General features: G+C 35.8%; 2 protein-coding genes across 5 annotated transcripts in view; one reads left to right on the top strand and one right to left on the bottom strand.

The window, feature by feature from the left end:
- The window catches only part of LOC125236468, a 47043-nt gene extending 25376 nt beyond the window's left edge, over positions 1-21667 (top strand). For 2 of the 4 annotated variants that reach the window (XM_048143299.1, XM_048143291.1), the window contains exons 2-5: positions 12783-12889; positions 17448-17519; positions 19718-19886; positions 20031-21667. In XM_048143299.1, the coding sequence (XP_047999256.1) occupies positions 12858-12889; positions 17448-17519; positions 19718-19886; positions 20031-21068 (1311 nt within the window). In that variant the 5' untranslated portion in view covers positions 12783-12857 and the 3' untranslated portion in view covers positions 21069-21667. Of the gene's footprint in view, positions 1-1614; positions 1697-12782; positions 12890-14732; positions 15051-17447; positions 17520-19717; positions 19887-20030 lie in introns of those variants that run through there. The other 2 variants (XM_048143305.1, XM_048143282.1) reach the window with 2 other exon arrangements.
- A 134-nt stretch (positions 21668-21801) lies between these two features.
- LOC125236492 lies at positions 21802-23684 on the bottom strand. Its single transcript, XM_048143316.1, has 2 exons — positions 23112-23684; positions 21802-22344 (listed from the first exon to the last, which is right to left on the bottom strand). The coding sequence occupies exons 1-2, from the start codon at positions 23334-23336 to the stop codon at positions 22198-22200; spliced, it is 372 nt and encodes a 123-aa protein (XP_047999273.1). The 5' UTR covers positions 23337-23684; the 3' UTR covers positions 21802-22197.
- Between the last annotated feature and the right edge of the window lie 665 nt (positions 23685-24349).

The raw sequence follows: 24349 nt of genomic DNA, 5'->3' as shown, positions 1-24349 counted from the left end.
AGGGTCGCACAGTGTGTTAAAAACCCCAATTTTGTCTCACCTTGTTATAAGTAGATATAAGTAGCCTAAAGTAACAACCCTAGTCACAAGAAATCCGGTTATAACTAATATCACTTCTAACTTTTGATTAACGCGGAATTAGCACGTGATTTTAATATGGCTTACACCTTACACGTGTAAGCTAAAAAAATTAAAAACATAAAAACAGAAATTCATAAATTTCTCCTCTTGTAAAAAGAGAAAATACACAAGAAATTGCACAAAGGTCTGGTATTATACGCCTAATCAACTGGTTCAATTGAAATTAGTATTATAGATTTTTATGAATTTTATGACCCGGGTATAGGCAAACTTTAAGATTTTTTTATAAAAAAACTAGAAGCCGTAGCACCCTTGGAGTTTTAGTCTACTATTCAAAATCTTCTTAACTATGCAATAAAACCAAGGTGAAACAAAATTGGGGTTTTTTAATACACTGTGGGTCGCCAGTCGCCACAAATGCTACCAAAATTATACGTTTCATGGTTTAAAAACTATTTCTGACGGATTTTTGCTATAAATCTATAATGGTTTGGGTAGTTAATATAATTATGAAATACTTACAAATAAAAATAAGAACTGAAAAACTGGTTGATTAGGTCAATAGTGTTCTACATTGTAACTTCACCTGATATTTATAAGGGTATTTTCATTTTAAAATGTTTACATCAATGTCTAACCTTCTAATCATACTTATTAGATTCATTGATTGTCAGGCGACCATAGTGTACAGTGAGCTACAAAATTGAATGGAGAAATTAAGAATAAACTCATTGATAAATTCGCCATGCACTTTTACAGCTCACTGTACAAATAATTCGAGGGGTAGTCAAACCCGATAAGTTGAATAAACTGGTTTTTGAAATTCGAACTAGGTAGGTACTTATGTGCAATTTCCACAACATTCTTGTTTCAATACTTTTTTTAATGAAATAATCAGCAAAGGAGCAGACGAGTTTCAATTTATCGAGGTTTACCTCTAACCCTCGAATTTCGGATCAATGAGTTTTTTATTGCTGGCTGAATATTGTTGTTTACACTAAGTATAAATATTTACCTATAATTACCTATCCGGTATACAATCGTCACATAAAATGCAAACGATATGAGCCTTATGTTTCCTTATGGATTTTGAATATGTACTTGTACTAGTGCCAACTTACGTCAAATGCATAAGTACCCTGGAACCATTTCTAATAATGACATATCCATATATGACATCACTATTGGATTGCAAATTTCTTGCCGGTCCCATAGTGGATACCCACCTCCAACTGAGGGGGGACTGAAATCTTCTCGAGGTTGAGGCGTAGGGTTAGAGCCGGCGTAGCTTTATTTGACGTCCATCCATATGCGCATTGTTATATGCCTACTTGGAAAATTTAATATTTCATTTCATTTCAAATTTCCTTATGCCACGTTACTTATAATTATTTATTATTTATATCGGTTTTTCGTCTTCGTAGAGCGTTGTCCCTTTCTTACTTACGTGACTTTGATTGTCTCTTTCCAAAGACCGATGCGCATTCTTTATCGCCGTTTACTGTAAGTAAAATCCTTTTATGACATTTATAGGTGCAGTTAAGGTAAAACAATAAAATGCAGCGGTTGACTGTATCTCACAATAAAATTGTCGTCTGAATATGACTAAAATATGGTAAGTACTTGTGAGTAGCATGAGTAATGCTCTTGTCTTTCAATTATTTCACAAGTTCTGAGAGTTTTATGAATATAGAAATGACTAGTACAAATCTTTTACAAATCAGCTCTATAAATAGGGATTTTTCATCTTTGTAAGTAGTAATAAATAGGTGTTGCACTTAATTTATAAAACTAAATAGCAGATAAAGAAAGTGTATCAATTAGAAATAAGATTAGGAATAATATTTTTTAAGAACTACGAGTAAATACCTACCTATACCTACTACCAATCGCTACCCAAAAGCTATTGAATATCTTAGTTTAAAACGAATATACATTTGTATAAGAATTATCAATTTTGATTTATTTACCATAATTTTTCACGTTTGCGTACGTATAAACGTCAATCTTGCATCTGATATTATTTGTTTCTTGATTTGGCACATTGACTATGTGCAGGATTGTGATAGGTATACATCTCCTGCGGACGCGAGTTATATTCGTCCCCCACTAACATTCGTTCCCCTGAAACATTCGTCCCCCAGTAACATACATTTCTTGAAACATTCGTCCCCTGTAACATTAATTCCCCTGAACATTCGTCCCAAGTAACATTCATTCCCCTGAATAATTTGTCCCCTGTAACATTTTCATTCCCTGAATCAACCGTCCCGTGTAAATATCGTTCTGAAAATGAAAATGAAATAAAAATCGTTTATTGAGGAAATAAATATTACAACAAGGGTTAAAAAAGTGGTTCCCAAACTATTAGGCCGAGCCTGTATCTTAGGAGCCATAAAAACTTTATACTAAAACATTCGTCTCCCAGTAACATTCTTCCCCATTTAAAATTCGTCTCATTGTAACATACGTCCTGCAGTAATATTTATCCCAATGCAACATAAAAAGTTCTCACACAGTTATTACTAATAAGCATCATGTAGACCTTATCAAGGCTAACGCCAACCAGCTGCTCAGAAACACCGCCCATAATTTTCGGTTCCAAATATCGCGACCCGGAAAGGTCTGCAAGCCGATTCGAATGTACAAATAAATACAGATTTCCTTTTTATATCAGCCCCTATATATTTCAAATTTAATTTATAAATATTTAAGGAAAAATCCAGTTTACCGTATTTTATAAATATTTCATGTCGCTCAGTAACAGAACACGTAGCTATGAACAGGGTTTAGCGTAGCAGGAACAGTTTAGGTTGAGAGAGAGGGACGGAGCTATGTAACTGCTATAGCTGTGTCCCTTTCTCTCAACCTAAAATGAACGTCTTTAGTACGTCATGGTAACCCCCAGTTCTGTTCGAATGCCGCTTATGGTTTTGGGCAACACCCGGCACCAGTTACGCACCATCTTGCGATGACGTAGCAAAATATTGTATGTATTACGTATGTAAATAATTATTGACGATTTAAAAAGTCGTGACTGGTTTGAAACAAGTTTTTTTTCGCGCCCGGAGTTGTTAACTATAATATCGGGTGACGAAAACTAAACCGATTAAAAAATATATGTATGTACAAAGCAATTGCAATTTTTGTTTGTTTCACACTAGTGTGATATAACCCTACCATGCTTGCTCGCCTGGTCTAACAGCAAAAGCTAGTTACTAGAAATAGTTTCTTATATGAATTTCGTCATCTAGCATACGGTCAGCGCTATTAACCCCTCTGTGGGTATTTCCCGCTGATATTTCCTCAATGAAAGTTAGTGCCGACTATCGGCGCGAACTTCAAGATAATGTTAAGATTATGATATGGATTGGATATCTGTTTCAATAGCGTCATTTTGTTTAGATTATTGACACAATCCCTATCGTATTTAGATGTAATATTTTGACTGACAGTAGCACACAAACAATACCTGCTAGAAATGGAACTGCATCTCAATCTATGTTATTTAAAACGTTTTGATACCTTGTAGTTATTTCTTAACTTTATTTTAGTATCTCGTATAAATATTAAAAAATCAGAAAATAAGAATGGGAATATTAGATATATACCTAATTATTAAGCTTTAAATTATTAAAAAAATATTTTGGGTAGGTAATTTAATACCTTAATTTGTCGTTATATAATTTGCAAGATAAAAAACCGGCGGAGTTCCGTAGTTTCCCGTATTTTTATCAAAAACTACTCAACCTATCAAGTTCAAAACAATTTTCCTAGAAAGACTTTATAAAGTTCTACTACGGGGAGGACACACGTTTTTTTTACTTCAGGAGCGATTATTTCAGAAAATATTAATTTTATCCTTTAAGCCTTTTTCATTTTTAAATACCTATCTAACAATATATCACACGTTGGGGTTTGAATGATATCCCTATCAAAACATTTTTTTCCACTTTTTGTGTTACCACTTTGTAGGCATAAAATCTCTTCTTTTCCCCACCCTTATTGCACGTTATGTGATATACATATCGGTACTAAACAGTCTTCCTCTTCCATTCTCCTCTATCTTTCGTCATCTCAACATGGCGACATCTTTCTTCCTCATATCCTCTTTCACACAATCCATCCAGCGTTGTGGGCCCTCTCCATCCATCAACCTTCATTTCCAACATTCTTTTGCCTATATGACATTCATCCCTTTTCATGAACCGAACCATCAACCTTCCTCATCTTTTCCTATAGGCGCAACTTTCAAACTTCCCCTAATATACTATTCCTGATCCGATCCATTCTGGTCACTTCCATCTCAACATTCTCATTTCCGCTATTAACTCTCCTTTTCCTCCACCTTTGTCGCCCAGCATTCAGATCCATACAATACAATACAACAGGCCTCACAATCGTCTTGTAGATTTTCCCCTTAAGTTTAAAATCTAATCAACAAAAATAAACAGAAAAATACAAATTATTCTGATTGTGGTTTCCTCCTATACCGGTTCGTAAAGTCATTTTCACGATCATTAGTGTTCTGTGGTTTACGTGACTATGCGCACGTATTGCCTATGTTCTTAGATCAATTTTGTACCTTATAGTTACAGAAATAGGGCTTTGTTTTAAGCGGAAATTGATCACGACCCACCTGGAGCCTAGGTTGACCATACAACACCTCCAACACCTCTGGTGTTTCGGGTGTCCATGGGCGGCGGTGATCGCTTACCATCAGGCGACCTGTCTGCTCGTTTGCCTCCTATCCCACGATAGACCACGTGACCCCCCCCCCCTGGGCGCGAAGCTGGATCCGTGCTTGCCCAAGACAAAGTCAAGTGCAAAGGCCCTTTATAGTAGATCTATTTATGATATATATACTGTTCATACAAGATATACCTATTATATGCCATATAATCTCAACTTTAGCGTGTGATTATCTTATCGCTCCTTATCAGTCCTTATAATGCAGAATGTTCCATTTTGCAATGTTATCTTCTTAAGTAGGTATCACAAATAAAACTCTGAGCCTTGATTTCGTTTCAGGATATCTATCACAATTGTTTACTAGTATAATTAGCAGAGGTCGGGATTGCTCATGGCAATAACCTAACCACAAAATTAAAATTTTGAAAAAACCGCCGACTGCGACATAGTAGACCGATTTTCATGAAACATGGCAAAGAACACTCCCGACTAACTTAGCTTTCAGACAAAAAACCTAAATCTAAATCGGTTCATCCGTTCGGGAGCTATGATGCCACAGACAGACACACAAACAGACAGACAGACAGACAGACACGTCAAACTTATAACACCCCGTCGTTTTTGCTTTGGGGTTAAAAATCAAACGTCAATAGAGTTGGAATGTTAAATTTTATCGACTATATCGATTAAACTGAAATATATCAGTATATTGTTGAGTTGTTTTCGTCCGTAAGACAAGGATACTTCTTTATCCATTTGTTGGCTGTTTTTCGTTTTGGATTAACCATTTCTTTCAAACGTGAATTAGTTGCAAAAGGACTAGTGACAGAAATGGTAATCAAATGTCATACAATTTACTTACTACATCTTATCAAAGATGTCAAAATCAAATGGTCGAATAGCTAATCAGAGGTCAATGTTAAATTCAGAAATGTAAAAGGTGACTGAATTTATCGATAGCTGAAAATGTCGATAAAATGTAATGTTCCAAAGTTCCAAGTTCCAACTCTATTGACGTTTGATTTTTACCATGAGCAATTCCGCCCTCTGGATTAATTAGTAATAATCTGAGAAACTCCATAATAGTTATTTGTTATACAAGGGGGCAAAGTTGTATTTTAACGCCGAGTGTGGAATTGAAAAACGAGCAAGTGAAAGGATGCTATAGTTTATATATATTTCAAAAATAGAATCCTGAACTTGCGAGTTTTTTAACACACGAGAAGTAAAATACATTTGCACCCGAGTGTAACACAAAACTTTCCCCTCACTATAGCGAGGAAACTACAACGCAAAAAATGCGTTTATCACTGCTTCCAGTAGTTCCACAGGTGGTAAATCATCTTTATTACTAGATTCACCTAATTTTAAAGCAGTTAATTTGACTTTATTCAAGGTCAAATTACTTTACCCACTAGTGGATAAAATGCGTTTTTACCCGCTGGTATTAAAGGACAAAACACGTGTTTCCGAGCTAGTGAGGGGAAAAATATATGTATTACTTATTCATTTTCATCATCTCGGTTGTTCATGTTAATCCTCAAGTGATTTTCAATATTTTCATACACGTAGAATAAGCGGATAGCAGGTACTTATTTCAAGGTCACGAATAAGAACTATTTCTTCTCTAAGATAATTAGACACAACAAAAAATTGCCTATTATGTATGCCTATTCAACTTTTTGCGCGTAGATTTGCTTCTAAAGATGTTTTGTTTGTTTGTAACCTTGCCCGTGAAATTAAAGTTACTTTGCAATAGGTAGTAAATAGTGACGACCGGTCTGGCTCAGTCGGTAGTGACCCTGCCTGCTAAGCCGCGGTCCTGGGTTCGAATCCCGGTAAGGGCATTTATTTGTTGATGAGCACAAATATTTATTCCTAAATCATGGATGTTTTCTATGTATATGTCGCAGGGAAATGGCCAAAACAGAGATTTGATCCAGTCTCTAAGGGCATTTCATCATTTCTCTAGAAAATTTCAGTCACTTGACTAAATCCCTGACTCTGTTTAGTGAAATCACAAGTCGCTTAGCACCCATAGTACAAGCTTTGCTTAGTTTGGGGCTAAGTTGATCTGTGTAAGGTGTCCCCACCAATATATTTATTTATATTTATAGTTATTTGTTTTACAAGGGGGCAAAGTTATTGTTTCCAAAGGAAGATTCCAATATTGAACCGTGAGCGTATCGAGTCGTTCAAAAAGTGGAATCTTGAGCGTTGCGAGGGTTTCAAGGCACGAAGGTTAAACAAACTTAGCCGCCGAGTGAAACACAACATTTTTCACCACACAAACACGAACAAAATATTAGCTATAAAACATAAAACTAAATCAAATCTATCAATTTATTAAATATTAATATAGTTCATATTTGTATGAAATTACTTTGCACACTTGTGGATAAAAAGCAATTTTGCTATCTGTTTACGAATAGCAAAGTAAGCCTCAGTTGGTGTGGTGAAAAATAATACTTAAACTATTTTAGAGTCATTACAGACGATAAAAAATAAATATAAAAGACATTTATTTTAAATGCAAAGTTATAGAATAGGCTATAAAAACAATAGTGTAGGTACCAGTATGATGTAAGATGTCGTTATATTTGCCTTTGTTTAAGCCATGTAATTTTATTGACTGCTTACAAAAATACATCTTACGTGCAATTATTATTTTTATCACTTTAAAGAACACGTGTATCCCGAATTTAAATTTTTCTCACCGAGAAGTGTAAATGTTTTTGATCCAGATATAAATAAAGTCATCATGTTTAAACTTATCACCACCCACTTAAAAATGCTAAAAGTTCATACTGAAACAAACAACGGAAGAATTGAGACAAATCTCTAATGAAAGTTTAATGAATATTATTATATCGTCAATGAAAATAGTTACCCATTTTATATATGCCCCTTTCCGACGTATTGGTGTGATAGAAAGGGACAAACGAACTTTATCGGCTTGATAAATTTAGTGAAAGTTTATGGATGTTAGGGGGTTAGTGTTTCCTCAACCCAAGATGGTTTGAGTAAACATAACTGCCTCAAGTCGTATTTCCATATCAACCATTAGTAAACCAGTTTATTAGATTTTTATGCACAGAGAGAATGTAATGTATGTGTGTGTGTGGAATGTAATTGAATGTTTTTCTTTTGAGTGATTTGGCTGTGTAGTGCGTAGATGTAGTGTAGGGACACTGTACACCGAATGCACAAACGCTCACGATAATATCTCTTTCTTAGCTATCTATCGCTATCGCTTTTGCCTATTGGCGCGACAGAGCAAGACTACATTTCTGCGGCGTTTCGGTGGCGTTTCGCGTCGCAGAAATGCCATTCGGCTACGGGGCCTGGGTACGTAGCCGAATGGCACAAACACAAACGAAACGCTCACGAAACGAAACGCTCGTAGTTATCTATCTCTATCGCCCGTGCGTATTGGCGCGACAGAGCCAGACTACCTTTCCCGGCGTTTCGTTTTCGTTTCGCGTCGCAGAAATGCCATTCGGCTACGGCACCTGGGGGACGATTTTTGAGTCTCACTGTCACTAAAATACCGGTTGAAAACGGTGAATTGCCTATTATTTTCAGTGACAATTTTCTGAATTCGAACGCGTGAGACTCAAAAATCGGCCCCTGGCCGGAAACAGGCGGGCTGTCGAATTGTCGATCACATCATTCAGCCCAATTCCCTTGTGTAGTGTGTCTCGCTTACGCTTCATAAGCGTGTAGTTAGCCTCTCCCTGTCGCTCTCCGTAGTGACGCGACAGAGCTAGACTGCGTTTCGATTCTCGGTCGCCAAGAGGCGTCAACGATTGACACTTCGGCTAGGCAGAGAACACAGTTGTTTTCATTACATACGTCGTGTATTGTCGCCAAACAAGGCACGCGACTCGCCATGCTATTGTTGTGTTAAGGAAGTTGAATTACTCTACTTGTGTATGCGATGGCATGTAGCAATGTAAATATACTGACAGCCAGGTGCATCTGACCTTCAGATTTGAGCGGTTACAAGTAAATCAATCCTAGCTTGATTAGGAATCAGATTTCCGGTGCGTATGCTGCAAAGAAATAATATTTTTTGCGAAAGTAAATATAAAATTCAGATTACCCACCATATTCGAACAATTATTTTAAGATTTGTGTAAGATGTCACAGCGATGACATTTACGTTGACGCCGTCAGTGAAGTTTCAAGTAAAAATGTTATTTTTGCCACTGACATATACGATCGGTATCGATTTCATATAGCAGATTTAACAGTTGACGTAGGTACTATCAGCTGCAAAAGTGAATAGAGAAATTATGAATGAATTCATTGATAAATCGCCATGCACTTTTGCAGTTGATAGTACATTCAGATTCAAATAAGGGCTGTATGTGTATACTAGTTTATGAATAGCTCGAAAAAGGCAAATAAAGGTACTGGAGAACCGGGCGCTGCTATACTATGACAGGTACATAGGCTCAAAGCATATAGGAGCGATAGATTCATTTGCTATGTTATGCAAGCCGTCCTATAATTAATGGTTATGAGTTCAATAACGCAGTAACATAAATTTTATTAGTCACAATAGATCGCTGGCCAGAGGAGCACTATTCTGTTGAATGTTTACATCTAATATCACAAAAATATTAGTTATAATATTTACGATTATTTTGGGATATACGGAAATGGTTAAATATGTATGTGTATAGCTACATATATACAGTAGAGACCATCATTTAGACAATATTATGTCATTTGAAGTATATTATATATAATTATGTCATAGTTTTTTTGTATGATCAATTAATTACAATAATTGAAAATTTTAACTGAACATACTGTAGCAGTCGAGATTTGCCCCGCTGTACCTACCTTACATTTTTTGTTTCTATGTCTAATAAATAATCGCAATTTATTATTTCCTATTCATAAAATATCAATCAATGCACGCAAGTGTTCAATATTTCAATCAGTTTACTCAATACAAAATGCTATAGTTTTTAATGTAGGAAACAATAATTATATAATATTTATGTATGTGGCTGTGTGTACTTTACATAACAATTACGAATAACGTATGCTAGCAGAATTACTTATGTTGAACTATGCATATGTAACTATTGATCGTCAACCAAATCTTGTCACTAGAAAAATGTCTCCGCAAATTTGAAACATCCTGCTAGCAACTCTAGTTTTGAAAATCGGTGAAAATTCGCGTGTCCATTTGTATCTTGGGCAGTTTGAGAAATCTCCACCCTACCCCATGAGCAAATGAGCTCCTGCTGAACGAACGATCCAGGTCGATTTAGGGCGGCATGGTTTGCATTATCGGGTACATTCAGGTGAGGGCCATTTTGGATAGGTGGGTATCAGGTTTTCTGAAAAAAAAATGCCATTTCCGCGTCTGTATTTCGACTTGTACGGGTGCTTGTTTTTGTTCTCCATAATAGGGATACCGTTTAGTTTGATATACATTTAGGCCAAAAGATGACAGGCTATATTTGTTGTCTTTAAATTTGCCTGTGTCATTATTACATATGTATGTTACATAATATATCAAAGTGGTAATTATGACAGTGTTCAGTTAAAGCCAGACTTACAAATAGTGCGCTGGGAACGGCCTGATGTTTTATCATTTATCGCGCGATCATGCTCGTACGCCCGATATATAATTATATATACGAAGACTGCAACTAGGGAAGAAATCAAATTATTTTTCCCCTCACTAGCTCGGAAACACGTGTTTTGTCCTTTAATACCAGCGGGTAAAAACGCATTTTATCCACTAGTGGGTAAAGTAATTTGACCTTGAATAAAGTCAAATTAACTGGTTTAAAATTGACAAAAGTAGGTGAATCTAGTAATAAAGATGATTTACCATCTGTGGAACTACTGGAAGCAGTGATAAACACATTTTTTTGCGTTGTAGTTTCCTCGCTGTAGTGAGGGGAAAAGTTTTGTGTTACACTCGGGTGCAAATGTATTTTACTTCTCGTGTGTTAAAAAACTCGCAAGTTCAGGATTCTATTCTCGAACCACTCGCTTCGCTCGTGGTTCAACTATAGAATCCTTTCGCTAGCTCGTTTTTCAATTCCACACTCGGCGTTAAAATACAACTTTGCCCCCTTGTATAACAAATAACTATTATTGAATGTTTTTTTGATCCCTGGCTCGGCCACTAGTGGCCCTAGTGGCCCTTGTCGTTTTTTTTCGTGTATGTTAGGTATCTATTTTAATTTGTATGAGAATTGTCAAGAGAGCGCTGTTAGTCTCATGTATATTCATGTACCATGTATGAAAGTTCAATATACTATGGAAAAAAATGTCGTTTTGAAATTGCGCAACACGGTGCGTATTCTAAGAACAAATTATCTACATTATTTTCATAATTCATAAATTTTAATTTGTATTTTGTAGTAGTCACACTACTATTAAACTATAAATTGTAACGTCTTAACTGATTTGATTCAGTTAGAACATCAAACCGTACTGTTTTATCTCAGGGATGGCTAGGGGGCGCCACAAGCCTTCGGGAATTGTCATGTACTTGGAAATCTCAACCCTTACCATCGTGTCCGAATGAGAATTTAACTCACACGTTTTTTTTTTCACTATACCAGGGGAGTATTCGGGCACATGTTAATTTTATTGCATGTCGCGTCAACCTCTTTAAGTAAACCTTTGTACGTAATGTCATGTCATGACATCGCCTCAAGAAAATCCTTAGTCATATCTCACTGATAGCCGGTCAAAAGGTTACCTTCATTTTAAATGTTACCACCAATTAATACTGACAGCTATAAGTATTTAATGATCTTAATCGCCCTATAAAATCTTTGTTTCAAAACATCGTATGTTCTAAAGGATTGTGTAGGAGTTACGACGTTTTGGCGCTGAGTTGATAGCTCCTTGCCCTTTGCAAGTGGGTTAAGATTGTATTTACAATTTACATACAATGGCCGGCATATGGTTGTTAGATTCGTGTTTAGTACTGTTACAGGACAATTAATAAGCATAACCTACTTAACTTGGTTGTAAGGCGGCGCGTAAAAAATGAGACATTCATTCATAACTGGTTTCATATAAAATAATTATGTTCTTTTTTTATGTTGTTCAATAAAATTCATATAAGTTGACCAATGTAAGGAAACTAAGGAATCCTAACTTCACCGGTGGTGCCCATTTTCGCCGATTTAAAATACTAAAATAATATTTCTCCTTCCATGTATGTTAAAACTATCGGTGTAAAAACGTAAGTTTAAATATTCAATAATAATACAAACATTCGTAAAAAATCTTATTACATTGACATACATACATTTAAAAACTAGATCTAACCTAATAATACACACACACAGATACATAAACTTAGCCTGGTGTAAAAATTGTTTAAATGTAAAAAATACTGTTAGTCGTCTAAATTTGTTTAATAGTGATATTTGTATAATATATGAAGGTAATTATATTGAAACTTAATAATACAATAATCATGGAAAAGTTTTAGAGTTTAATTTTAGTATTCGACAGACTTATGAAAATAAATTATGATTTTATTTTATTTTATTATTTTCAAGGGATAACAAACAAATATGCAAACACATTTTATAAATGGAATTACATGGCATTTATTCGTGTGATGAGCACAGATATTTGTTCCCGAGTCATGGCTATTTTCTATGTATATATGTATGTATTTATCTATTTAAGTATGTATATCGTCGCTTAGCACCCATAGTTCAAGCTTTGATTAGTTTGGGGCTAAGTTAATCTGTGTAAGGTGTCCCCAATATTTATTTAATTATTTATTTATTTATTTAATAAGTATTGTTTTATCAAGTATTGTTTTGTCAACAACGTTATCCACGAATTAATACATTTTAAAATACAGTTGATGAGGGCAGGGCAGGTATACGATTTTGCTATTCTAGTAATAGTTTAAATGTACCTATCTCATATGATTTACGTAACATAATAAATATTATACATTTATAAATAAACTATTCTAATCCAATTCTCCATTGTTACAGAGATGCCTTCCTGACATTTAGGAGCTGCGAGCGACAGAGCAAACACACATACACGACATGTAAACAATCGTCGCGATGCTCCTAACCATCTGCAAATCATGCCAGTAGTGAGTATTTATATATTGTATTTATTATTATTTGTATTTATACATCTTATATTGTATTCTATCTACTGTTGTCATGCGGAAGAAGTTAAGACGATACAGGAGCGAAAATGCTAAAACGGAAAGAAGCCCCCTTTCAACTTGGGAATTTTAATTAAATATACAAGTGTTATGAACTAAATTATCGAAATAAAAATGTCCATTAAGAACAACTCAGTTAAAAGATATTTAAAAAAAAAAAATTTAAAATCGAGGTTCCGCTCTCGACTGTTTCCTCCTTCAAAACTTAATGAATTGGAACGAAATTTGAGAATCTGAATAACAATGAAAAAATCTGTGTCGGACTGTTTATAGTTTTTTTAGCTAATTATTACCAATCTTGAGTATCACACCTTTTTTTGCGCCATAATGAAAAAGGCCGTTTTTGGAAATTTTTGATTGGCTGTAGCGTCTTTAAAATAAAAATATCAAAGAAATAAAAACGGTCCGACACAGATAAAAATAATAACAATCTGTGTTGAAAAAATCATTGGTCTATCTTCAAAAACCAGGAGGAAATAGTCGAGAGCGTTTGTATGAAGAATTGACCCCTCCTGTATCGTCTTAAGCGGGCACGGCAATTGAGGGTTTTCTGAATTGTTTTTTTTTTTACCGAGGCGTAGCCGAATGGCATTTCTCCGACGCCAAACGAAAGCGATACGCCGCTGGCTCTATCGCGCCAATTGCAAGCGCTGAGCGCTTCGTTTCATTGTGCCATTCGGCTAGCCACCAAGGTCTTTCTGACAGAAAACTTCGAAATCCACCAATAATATGTCGATTTAATATATTATGATTGGTGGATTTTAAAGTAGGTATCTCACCTCAGCATAAATTGTGAACTCTCACTTTATTTACTATACTATTTACTGGCGAAACCCGATAAGTCGAGATAGTTTGTCCTTGAAATAACAACATTGTGGAAATCGCACATAGTTCGAATTTCAAAAACCAGTTTGCTCAACTTATCGGGTTTCACCAGTAAACCCTCGAATATATTTAGTACAAACATCATTAAAACAGATAGTTATACATATTATATTATTAATATAACAAAAAAAATTGAGTGGTATTATAATGACATTTCAGGTTAAAAACGTTCCGGGTAGTCATTTCTGAATACATATTAGGTACTGTTAGTTCTTTGGAACTAATGTGATTGTCAGACAAATAACTAAAAACCATACAATTGTGAAATAATTAAAGCGATTTGTACACTATTCACCGCGAAGACACAAACCGTGAATAATCTTCACAATTTCCCAGTCCAGTCACGCCATGATAAACCTGTAACTGTCACCTGTCAAGATAAGTCACGGTGTCATGACTCAAATCGTAACGTCTTATCAACGTATGACGTCTATACGCACTTAGTACAATTTTCTTCTGAGACCAGAGTGCTGTAGTACATATTTATATAAGAAGTTCATTCAGTCGCCAACTACGTAAGGTATAAGCAGTTGCAAACTTTTGTGTCCTTCGTGCAAGAATTACTCCAGTTGATTTTAAACTTTTTGTAGAAAGCATAAAGTCGATTTTCATAAATAAATATTTTTTGAAATTGGACCTTAACGATAGCGACTTGTTAGATGTTATTTCGTATATATTTGTAAAAGGATTTGTAAAAGGGACAAAACGTTTTCATTGCAAATTTATGTTTGCGGCTGAAAGAAGCGCCACTGTCACACAAAGTCAATGCGTTTTGTATGTGGTAGTGTTTGTTACAAATTTATCTACCATCAAACATAATGTGGCAGAGATACAACTTGAAAAACAGTTTTCATCGTGCTCCTCTCAGATGAGTGTAGGCGCGCACAATATTTTTTTATATTTTAAAATTTTATTGAGACGAGATAAGATTTTTTTTTTCTGCAAAAATCAATGTTCAAATCAATGTGCAAGTAAGAGTGCTTGTGAAAAATGAGTGTTCCAACTTATTCAATTACCTGATGTTTATTTTATTACGCAAATATGCGATCTAAAACATTTATTATAAATGTGCGGCTACATTACTAAACCTATAAAAATAACCTGGCTATTTGTGACTGAGGTTTTGGTGACGTGAAAAGTAATAGTGTGTTACGATGTGGTTCCTGGTTATCATACTAGCCATCATTCTTGGTGTCCTGTAAGTTCAACTATGAGGCATACTGCTTTAGTACTAGTATATGAATATTTAGGCATAATTTTATTTCTTGTCTTGCTATAGGCACTGAGCTACAGGGGGGTCAAAAGTGGGTCGAAACGGTTCGTGTAAATAGTGCAGGCATGCGCGCGGCCTGTTGATAGAACTTGGCCTGCGCACTACCGTGCGCTTAGATATTAGTTATTTATAATTTCAAAGCTTTCAACGCAAAAAAAAACACCTATTAAAAGCAAAGATATCCCGAAAAAATTGAAAGAGATTTATGAATACCTACGTCTGGAGGCGTTATATGGAATGAGACGTGGACACTAACTCAGCGCGAGAGAGACCGACTGAACGCTTTTGAAATGTGGACGTAGAGAAGAACGGATTGTATAAGCTAAAGAGAGAAAAACAAATGAACAAGTATTGGAGCAAGTCGGGGAGAAGAGATCTTTGCTACCAACAATTGAAGGGGAAACATGTTGGGGCACCTGATACGGCACGATATTTAGATAAAATCAATAATCGAAGGGCGAATAGAAAAGAGGAGAGGTAGGGGAAGACCGAGGCGTGCGTTTTTAGACCAACTTAAAGAGAAGACCAACGTAGTGACGTATCAGGACCTCAAAAAAGCGGCAGAGAAAAGAACGGAATGGCGCTTACTCCACAGAAAAGAGCCTGGCTATTATAATTATGATGATGATGATAATTTCAGAGCTTATGTATGACGCCAATATTAAGTAAAACTGCATGATATATGTATTAGCTATTAAGTTTCCAATTCAATTGATTTACCCAATTACCACTTTCCAAAACTGACGTTGTATTGTATTGAAGATTAATTAATAATTTCCTCCAACGGATTCGATCATAATCATCAGACACCATATAAGTACATTTTAAATTAAAATAAAAATAAATAAATAAATAAAATAAAATAAAATAAAATAAAATAAAATATCTTTATTTCAGACCAAAGTCCATACAGTGAGCAAAATACATTTTTAAAAACTTATTCTAATTCTAATTAAAGTGCCTTGGTAACAGCCACATACACTCAGTTATATGTGTAGGTGGCCACCACCGAGTGCATTCTAGTCCAGTGTATGAGGAGCTGACTATCCCAGCGATCAGCTAAGACGGCCAGAAGGCTGTTCCGGCTGCCACGCAGGCGGCACAAAGATGCCGCGCACCGCGCGCGCAGCATGGCCTGGAAACCATCTACGCGCGCATGCGCGAACATTCCCGATCGATGCACTACACCAGCGCGGCAGCCGCAACAGCGCCCTGAACGCATTGTTATACTGGACGCGGAGGTCACCCAGCGCCCTCTGCGTACAGCTGGCCCATAGTGCACATGTGTATAGTGATGTGCAAAAAGCTTTAAACAAAGTTATCTTGACAGGCACTGTGCATCGCCCGAACCTATGTGCCAGCATGTTCGCCCTGGTCGCCAGCGCCCTCCGCTCCCTCTTTATATCCTCATCGTCACACATATCATCACATAATACATGGCCAAGGTACTTAAATACATACACTCTTTTTAATGGAAAAATAAACGTATAGATAATTGTTTACTGGAATAAACTCACAAATTCACATATCCAAGGATTACTAAGGCAGTATTGCAGCGCGATGACTCTGCCGATTTGATTGTAGAATTTTCGGACAACAACGATGATTTTGGCATATTCAGGACTAATAGAGTCTGACTAAGCGAACTTTGCAATGATTTTGATAGTGCGTTATGTAACACTTGATCCAATTGTGATAATAATATTATTCCTTTATTTTATTTCACTTTTTAAGTTAGTCAATTTATAATATGATTAGTTATAAAAGAAAAATACAAAAACAATTCAAAATATAATATAAACACATAAAAAACTTAACCTAAGGAGCCGCCAGCAGCGGGACAGGGCCCAAGCTACCTGTGATTAGGACTGCAGAGAAAGAGGAACCGTCAGACTATCCGCGCCGTGTTCAAGATCAGATCACCGCCTTCTGCATCTGGCCCTTGATCCAGTCACCTAGCGAGAGTCTCTTAAGATATTGGTCGAGACTCTTGGCTATGAGACCGTTCGCTGAAACGACTATCGAAACAATGATCTTCGATCTACATCCCACATGGCGGTTATCTCGTGAGTCCAGTCTACGTGCTTACTGTACTTGTCCTTCATGGCTTTCACGAGATTCTCATCATGCGGGATAGCGTTATAAAAAATATTATTATAACGTTTGACAATTGCACAGCGACCACAGCGTATTTAATAGTGCGTTAGTGCGTTATAAAAATTGCTGCAGAGGTAGTTTAATCTGAACCCGAACTGTGTGTGCCAGGTGTAAAAGAAAAAATACTGAAAGGCTTTAATCAAATAACTTTTTTCATTTTTACAGCTGCCTGGAGACTATGTACTGGAAATGCTGCGAAGAAAAGTTCTGCTTTGACAAGAAAATCGCCGCCTACAAGTAAGTTCTTACTTATTATTTATCATAGCCAACTGTTACTCGTTTTAGTTTGATTTTTAACGGTTTATGAAAGTAAAAGTAAAATAATAACTAGGCAAACATTTCCTACATCATATGCATCTTCCTCGGTATAGTCAGACCAATAGATGCTAAATAAAAATTTTGGAAATGAAAAATGTGGAATATGGAAACTTAGATTTTGGAAATGAAAAATGTTGATTCCTAAAGATAAGTTTTACTTTGTAGCAACTTCACAATTTTGGCAAGTTTCCAAGTGCATATCAATAGTTCAACGTCGTTCAAGGTCGATATAGTTATCAGTCACTTAAGGGTCAGTGTCCAAGTCTCGCATCCGTACATGAGTATTGGTCGTATGAGATGGAAAAACAGGCGTTTTGGATTCGGATGTCAATTTCCTCCTGGATTGGTGTCGGTTTAGTATCTACAACATGGAGATTCTGACCCGTGTGTTCTTATAGCGCTTCATGTGTAGATACTCTGACTTTTCATTACTAGACCCATCTTTTTCCAGCACTGTAGCGGACTCGACAACTGTTTTGTTTCACCAAGCAGGGCTAGATTTATCCGATTGTGTAAAAAACAACCATTTCATCTAACACGATAGATAATCGATTATTGTGTGACTCAACTCCGTATATTTAGGTTTGGGCCACTCAAACTCGTATAATAATCGCTTTAGTCAGCAAATCAAATTCATCTGCGATACGAGGTTGAATCACACAACCCTCGTAATTTTGAAAGCTTTTTCTCTGATTTATACGATTATTATCTTCATAACTATTATACCATTAAACGGCCTATCCAAGATCGCAATTGCTTTCCTGAAATACCGGCAACTAGCCTAGGCAACCAGTTATGTCTGGTATGTCATCAATGCCCGTGATTACTTGATTACCTACAGACGATGCATTAAATAAATGGGATTGAGAAATATCGTTCTATCATTAACGTACCTGCGTTTATAATAACACTAATAACTATTAGATAAATGGTCGTTACAGCATACATAAGTAAGTCGGCGTAGACGATCATTTCAACATAACACAAGTCATTAGATAAATAGGTGGTTAATAGTTATTGAATAATGAAATAGAAGTAACGTAAAAAGTTTTTAACTGGACTATCAAAAAATTATCTTATTTAAAGTTAAAGATAAAAAAATCTTAATTCGCCTATTTTGTAAATACGCGTAAAATTTTAAATATAAAATAAAAAAGTTTATTAAAAAAAAAACACTAAAACATATTTCATAAGATAATCTAAACTAACCGTGATTTCAAAGATAAGCGCGGAAATAAAAATATATAACACGTATATGTAGTGTTTACATTTTTACAATGACTCTTTCGGAGCAAGTAAAATTAAAAGTTAATTTTATGAACGAATACAGAAGAATAGAAAAAATGTACTTACCCAATATCGCCGGAGACAAAATTATATTCTGCTCCCAAGAGCTTCTTTGTTCACTGTTTGATCCTTCACTATCCACTGACAAAATAGCTACAAACGAATAAAACATTATTTATTTATTTATGTTATGGAGAGCCAACAGTTATTAAACTAACAGTGTACAACAAGATATGATTCAGAAAGCCAATTACAGGATTTCACAGAAAGAAATTACCTATTTTTTAAACATTTTAATTCCACAAACACACAGATATTGATATTCATTGATATTTTAGTTTTACTCAAAATTGCAAATATACAGCACTGACGGAACTGAGAGCGAGTTTTGAATATTACTTGACATCTTTTATTTTCACTATTTTTAAAAGTAGGAGTAGAATTTGCCTACTTTACTCTTTGGGAATTCCTATGAGTTTCCTTGCAAAGAGGTTTATGTAGATTTAATTAATTCTTACAATGTAAATAACAGACTTAAAATCTCTTGGAATTAAGGACTATGAGTTTCCTGCTGGGCAAAGGCCTCCCCCCAAACTGATCTCTATCCATTGCTATGTCTGAGTATTCCTCCAAGAAGGAGTCCAGTTTGCCGGATGATAGATTTAATTAAGTTTTCTTAAACTGTAAATAACAGACGTTAAAATCCTCCAATCTCCATGGCTCGTTGCAAACCGAGTTTGGACTTCTGATTTTCAACTTCTACCAATAAGCAGCTTCCGTTTGAGTGTCATTCAAGAACTTTTTTTAATTACTTTAATTTTTAATTGCAGACTAGACGATGATAACCCGAACGCGTACTCGAACGGCTACGCTAACATGGGTGCGAGCCTGGACAGCGTGGTCACGGAGCAGCCCACCAACAACAACCACCTGCAGCAGCGGGACATCATCGGGCGTCAGCTCAACGAGCTGCCTATACATGCTGACAAACTGTATGAGGTACCAACCAACCTGTACCAAATTATTTCAAGCCGTTTTAGCCAAAATTGCTACTATCCTTTTAGTTATTTATTTGCCAACACAGCAAACGTGATTGGCTATAGTTAACAGTTGATGAGATCAAATTTTCCTTTCTCTTTCCAGGTATTCTCCAAATCTATGATATTTAGAGATGACCAGGAATTAAAATCAAAAGGCAGCGACGATTCACTTGACGAACTAGAAACGAAATCTGAACCAGACTATTTAGACAAACCAAATAGAACCAAAGTATATTTCGAAGATGAAGTGGATTCTCCAGTCACCGACTTTGAAATTATGTTCAAAGATGAACTTCTCGCAGGTCACGACATGTTCAAAATAGAGGAAGAAGAGGAAAGTGATAGTAAAAGCCAAGATGCTGAAGAGGGCTTAGTTATGAATGTTGAAGTAAAGAAACAGGACGTAATAAAACCTACTACAGTAACTGTCAAAGATGAATCCAAGATTACCACCCAAAGTTCCATTTATAAGTACGATCCCGTGTCAATTGTGGCCTTACCATCTACACTGTCTTTACCAAGAGTAGAAAGCGTTAAGGGAATTCTAAGATTAAGAGGTGAAAGTATGCCTAGAAGTTTCAGTGCCAGGACTTTGGAAAGAGTAGACAGTGGCAGTAGATTAGCCAAACCAATGCTTAACAGAGTAGAGAGTTTGAAAAATATAGACCCTATGAAAATGAATAAAGTTTTATCACGAGTTCCACACAGGAGCGCATCTTTCTTAAATATACCAGAACATTTAATACCAGAGAAGCCTCCTTTAATGAAGAGTAAATCTACAATAGGTATGACATCTTTAGAACAAGATGTTAAATTAGGAAGATTGCCGGACACACCAATAATCAGGAGTAATAATCTGCCGAGATTCTTCGCCGATAGTCCTTCACTCCCGGAATATAAGGGTGATACGAGCTTGCAAAGCATTAAACAGAAATCTGCTCAAATGTTGCAAGAGGACTATAGTATGCCAAGGTACTACGGTGCAGCAATACCAATGGATGCAGTGCCGGTCCATGAAAGCAAATCTATGCCTGATTTAAGGAGCCCCACCTCGACTGGTAAAGTTAGTAAAAGGTTAGTGAAATTACGAAGCAGGCTGAAGCCTCTGGTTATTAGAAAGAATTCAGATGAGAGGTTATAAACAAAACTACTTACTGAATTAGAAAATCTACTTGCTTCTTTGTTTATGGAAGATGATGATTTTGTATTATTTTGAATCGGATAAGTAGGTACTGAAACGAACACATTATTTACTATACCTAGATATATTTGTTACTCGGAAACATAAAGAAGAAAAACAGTCTAGACAATAATTTACTAAAATCAGATAAATTGTGATGAATGAGAATAATTGTGATTTATTATGGTATAATAGTATTAATTTTAGTTAAAAATTATACCTGCACTGGTGGCCATTTCCAATGTGCAATTGAATTGTTTCTATACATAATTAAAAATAAATTTCCTAAGTACTTACTAAAATTATGTGTTTATGAGTGTCAGTTTTCTGTGTTGTATTCATAATGTCATTTTTTAAATGGAAGTATAGTTTCTAAAACCTGATTTAAGTTACCTTTTTGTGTGTGAAGATGGTGTGAAGCCTATCTACTAGTATTGTAAGTATTTAATATTTTAATATTGTCACAAATAAATGTAATATTGAATATGACGTACGTATTATTAGGATTAGTTTGATCAGTATTTATTGCTCAAATATTAAGTACCATGATAAAAGTAACTGAAATGTTTAATTTGGTAATATCCCCTGCGTAACTGGCAGCGCGCAGACGTGTGGTTGGTCAGCTGTGTGGGAGGCCGGCGCTGAGGTGCAGGCGATCCGCTTGCTGGCGGTTGGTCTGGTGTGCCGGCTGGTCCCTGGTTCCGGCTCCCATGTTTGTCTGTCGTATTTTTCTTGCAATCTGTGGACAATCTGCAGTATTTTCATTTATAGTTATGAGTCTAACAATGCAATTGTAGTTTAATTGCATGTTCTTCACGGCCACAGGAAAACCAAATGAAAGTGTGTAATCAATTTTTGTAGTCTATTCCTATAAATGTCTGTGGCATGTCATAACCTTGTAATCCGTATTTAGTTTCGTATTTAGTATTGGAGTAAATAGTAATATGAAATTTGCAATTGTAAATTCTGTCTGATAATTTTCCGAGTCACTTAGTTCTTGTTATGGTTCGGTGTCACTGTAAAGGTCGGTTTACACTGTGGTATATTTTACTCTAAGCTTTTGAATCTCGTTTTCAAAAACTTCATCATGTTACTGAATTTTTCTATCTTGTTTGGCTCGTCTAACTCTCGTCGTCGTCGTCGTCGTCTCGTGGTCGAGTCCCATTTTCGATGGCTTAGTATGGGATCCTCTAAATGCATGTCGCGTAACATTCTTCCATTCGCTTGTCGATATTTTGTCAATTCTAATAACTTGTCAATAAAATATGTCTGAGTCAGAAGTCGCTCGTCTTTATAGCGATTTCTTAACAATGTGAGCGCGGCCTTATACTGAACCTCGTTCACGGTCAAATGCTCGATCAGCTTTTCTGCGTCGCCTCGAACATGTGTTTTTAAATATTGCATTTTTTCTTTTGTTGAAATAGTGCAGTCTTCGTCAATTATTTTATTAAATAAGTCATAACATGAAGTCCATGTGTCGTAGTTTCCCGTGAAAAACAGTATCGTAATTCCCGGAAGCTTAGTCGATGAGGTTTTAATGGTCTGTTTGTCTTTGTCTAAAACCTTTTCTTGTAATAATTCTATTACGGTTTCGTATGCGTCTTGCACGTCGGTGAATAAATCTTTCGTGAAATATTCGTCGCTGATTGTACACTGCTCGTAACACAATAACAATTGCATAATAATATGCGTCTCGTCTATTCCTTGAAATAGTTTTTCAAGGGTCTTAGTCAAACTTTGCAAGTGCCATGTAGGTTTGTTTTCCGTTATGGCGGTCTGTGCGGTCAAAAGTCTTTGTCTGAACTGATTTAATCCATACTTTTGAATAAACAGCTTAGACGATATACTTAAGTCTTGTGTCGCATTCGGATAACAAGTTGTGCTTGTCTTGAGTTCCGTGAGACTCTTACTACCCGAAGCGGTCTTAATGTTGACAATTTCTTGTCGTCTTTTTGTCAAATGAAGCATTGCTTCGTCAAAATGTCTTTTGATGTGGACGTCGAAGTGGTTGAGAGTGAGGTATTTATGCGAGGACAACACCTCTTGCTCCTGCAACCGTCGGTCGAATGCTCTTTGATAAATACTGTCCAAATTGGATTTTCGTTCGTCCACATATTTTTGTGTCTTCCTGGCTGTTGAGTCTTGTTTGACGCTTTCCCAAATCCTTCTAATTTCTTCATAGTTGTCTTCCTGGCTTCTATTAAGTATCTCGTCGACGGTCAAAGCCATTGTGTGTTCCGGTCTTCTTTCTTCTGTTTTCTTCTCTTGAAGTCCCTACTGTCCTTAACGTACCTACTCCTATCGCCCTACGACGTCAGCAAGTACTGCTCTCAGCGCCCTCGCATACAGTATCGCAACTTCTCAATTGACTGGTTGAACCCGCTTGTGGGAGGCCAGCAACCGATCTGCTACTGTACGGGTACCTTCTCCGAAAGCAATACCTACTAAGTACTTCGAATTACCACAATACTGGTGCTTGTTTGAGTACACCAGCATGCAGCTCTCCAAAGTGTCAGTCAGTCAAAGTTATGTCAGGGACAAGAGGACCGCGATTTTACCTAACTCAAACTGATTCAAATTTTTTGGTAATATTATCAAATTATTATCTTGTAGGTTTTAAATGTCATCTACGTATTCGTGTAAAAAAAATGTACCTATTTTATTTAAATAATTACTTGTCATGAAAAAAAAAATATAAATAGATTTTGAAGATGGTTTTTCGCAATGACTATTTTTGATGAATATTATTTAGATACTTAAAATAACTGTACGTAACTCAGAAGTACATTAAAAAATTGACATTTTATTTAATAGTACTTACATAAATCTGGACATTGAAGAAAGAAATGTTATTTTTCTAGTCATTTTGTCACAATAACTAAAATAACTGTAACGTAGAAAATATTATTAGTAGATTAATAAGATCTGCCGCATGGAAATGTACTTTTCTTAGTATTGCCTACAGATTATTTTGTGAATAAAATAAAATAATATTAAATGAATTGTCTTTTTCTCAGTTAATAACAGCAACATCGGAACTTGTTTTTTTTTTCATTAGTTGACTTATGTACAACTTATGAGAGACTTGGTATTGGACACATGAGATTGGAAAAAAAATACCGATTAAAAAAGCGCACAATTTATTACATAATCACTATGTCATACAATTTCCAGTTTACATTATTTAGGTATGTATATATTTAAAAGTCCAACGGTATAATTGTAAGAAATACATTAATAAA

This window comes from Leguminivora glycinivorella, chromosome 2 (genome assembly GCF_023078275.1).
Source record: "Leguminivora glycinivorella isolate SPB_JAAS2020 chromosome 2, LegGlyc_1.1, whole genome shotgun sequence".
Taxonomy (NCBI): Eukaryota; Metazoa; Arthropoda; class Insecta; order Lepidoptera; family Tortricidae; genus Leguminivora; species Leguminivora glycinivorella.
This window is presented reverse-complemented; position numbering and strand designations above follow the sequence as displayed.

What these genes read in the sequence shown, in the direction of transcription:
- LOC125236492 (XM_048143316.1), bottom strand. Translation starts at nt 23,336, where the DNA reads ATGGCTTTGACCGTCGACGAGATACTTAATAGAAGCCAGGAAGACAAC. An exon ending in AATACCTCACTCTCAACCAC is followed by an intron (nt 22,345 to 23,111) that starts TTCGACGTCCAC and finishes ATTAGAATTGAC; the next exon opens with AAAATATCGACAAGCGAATG.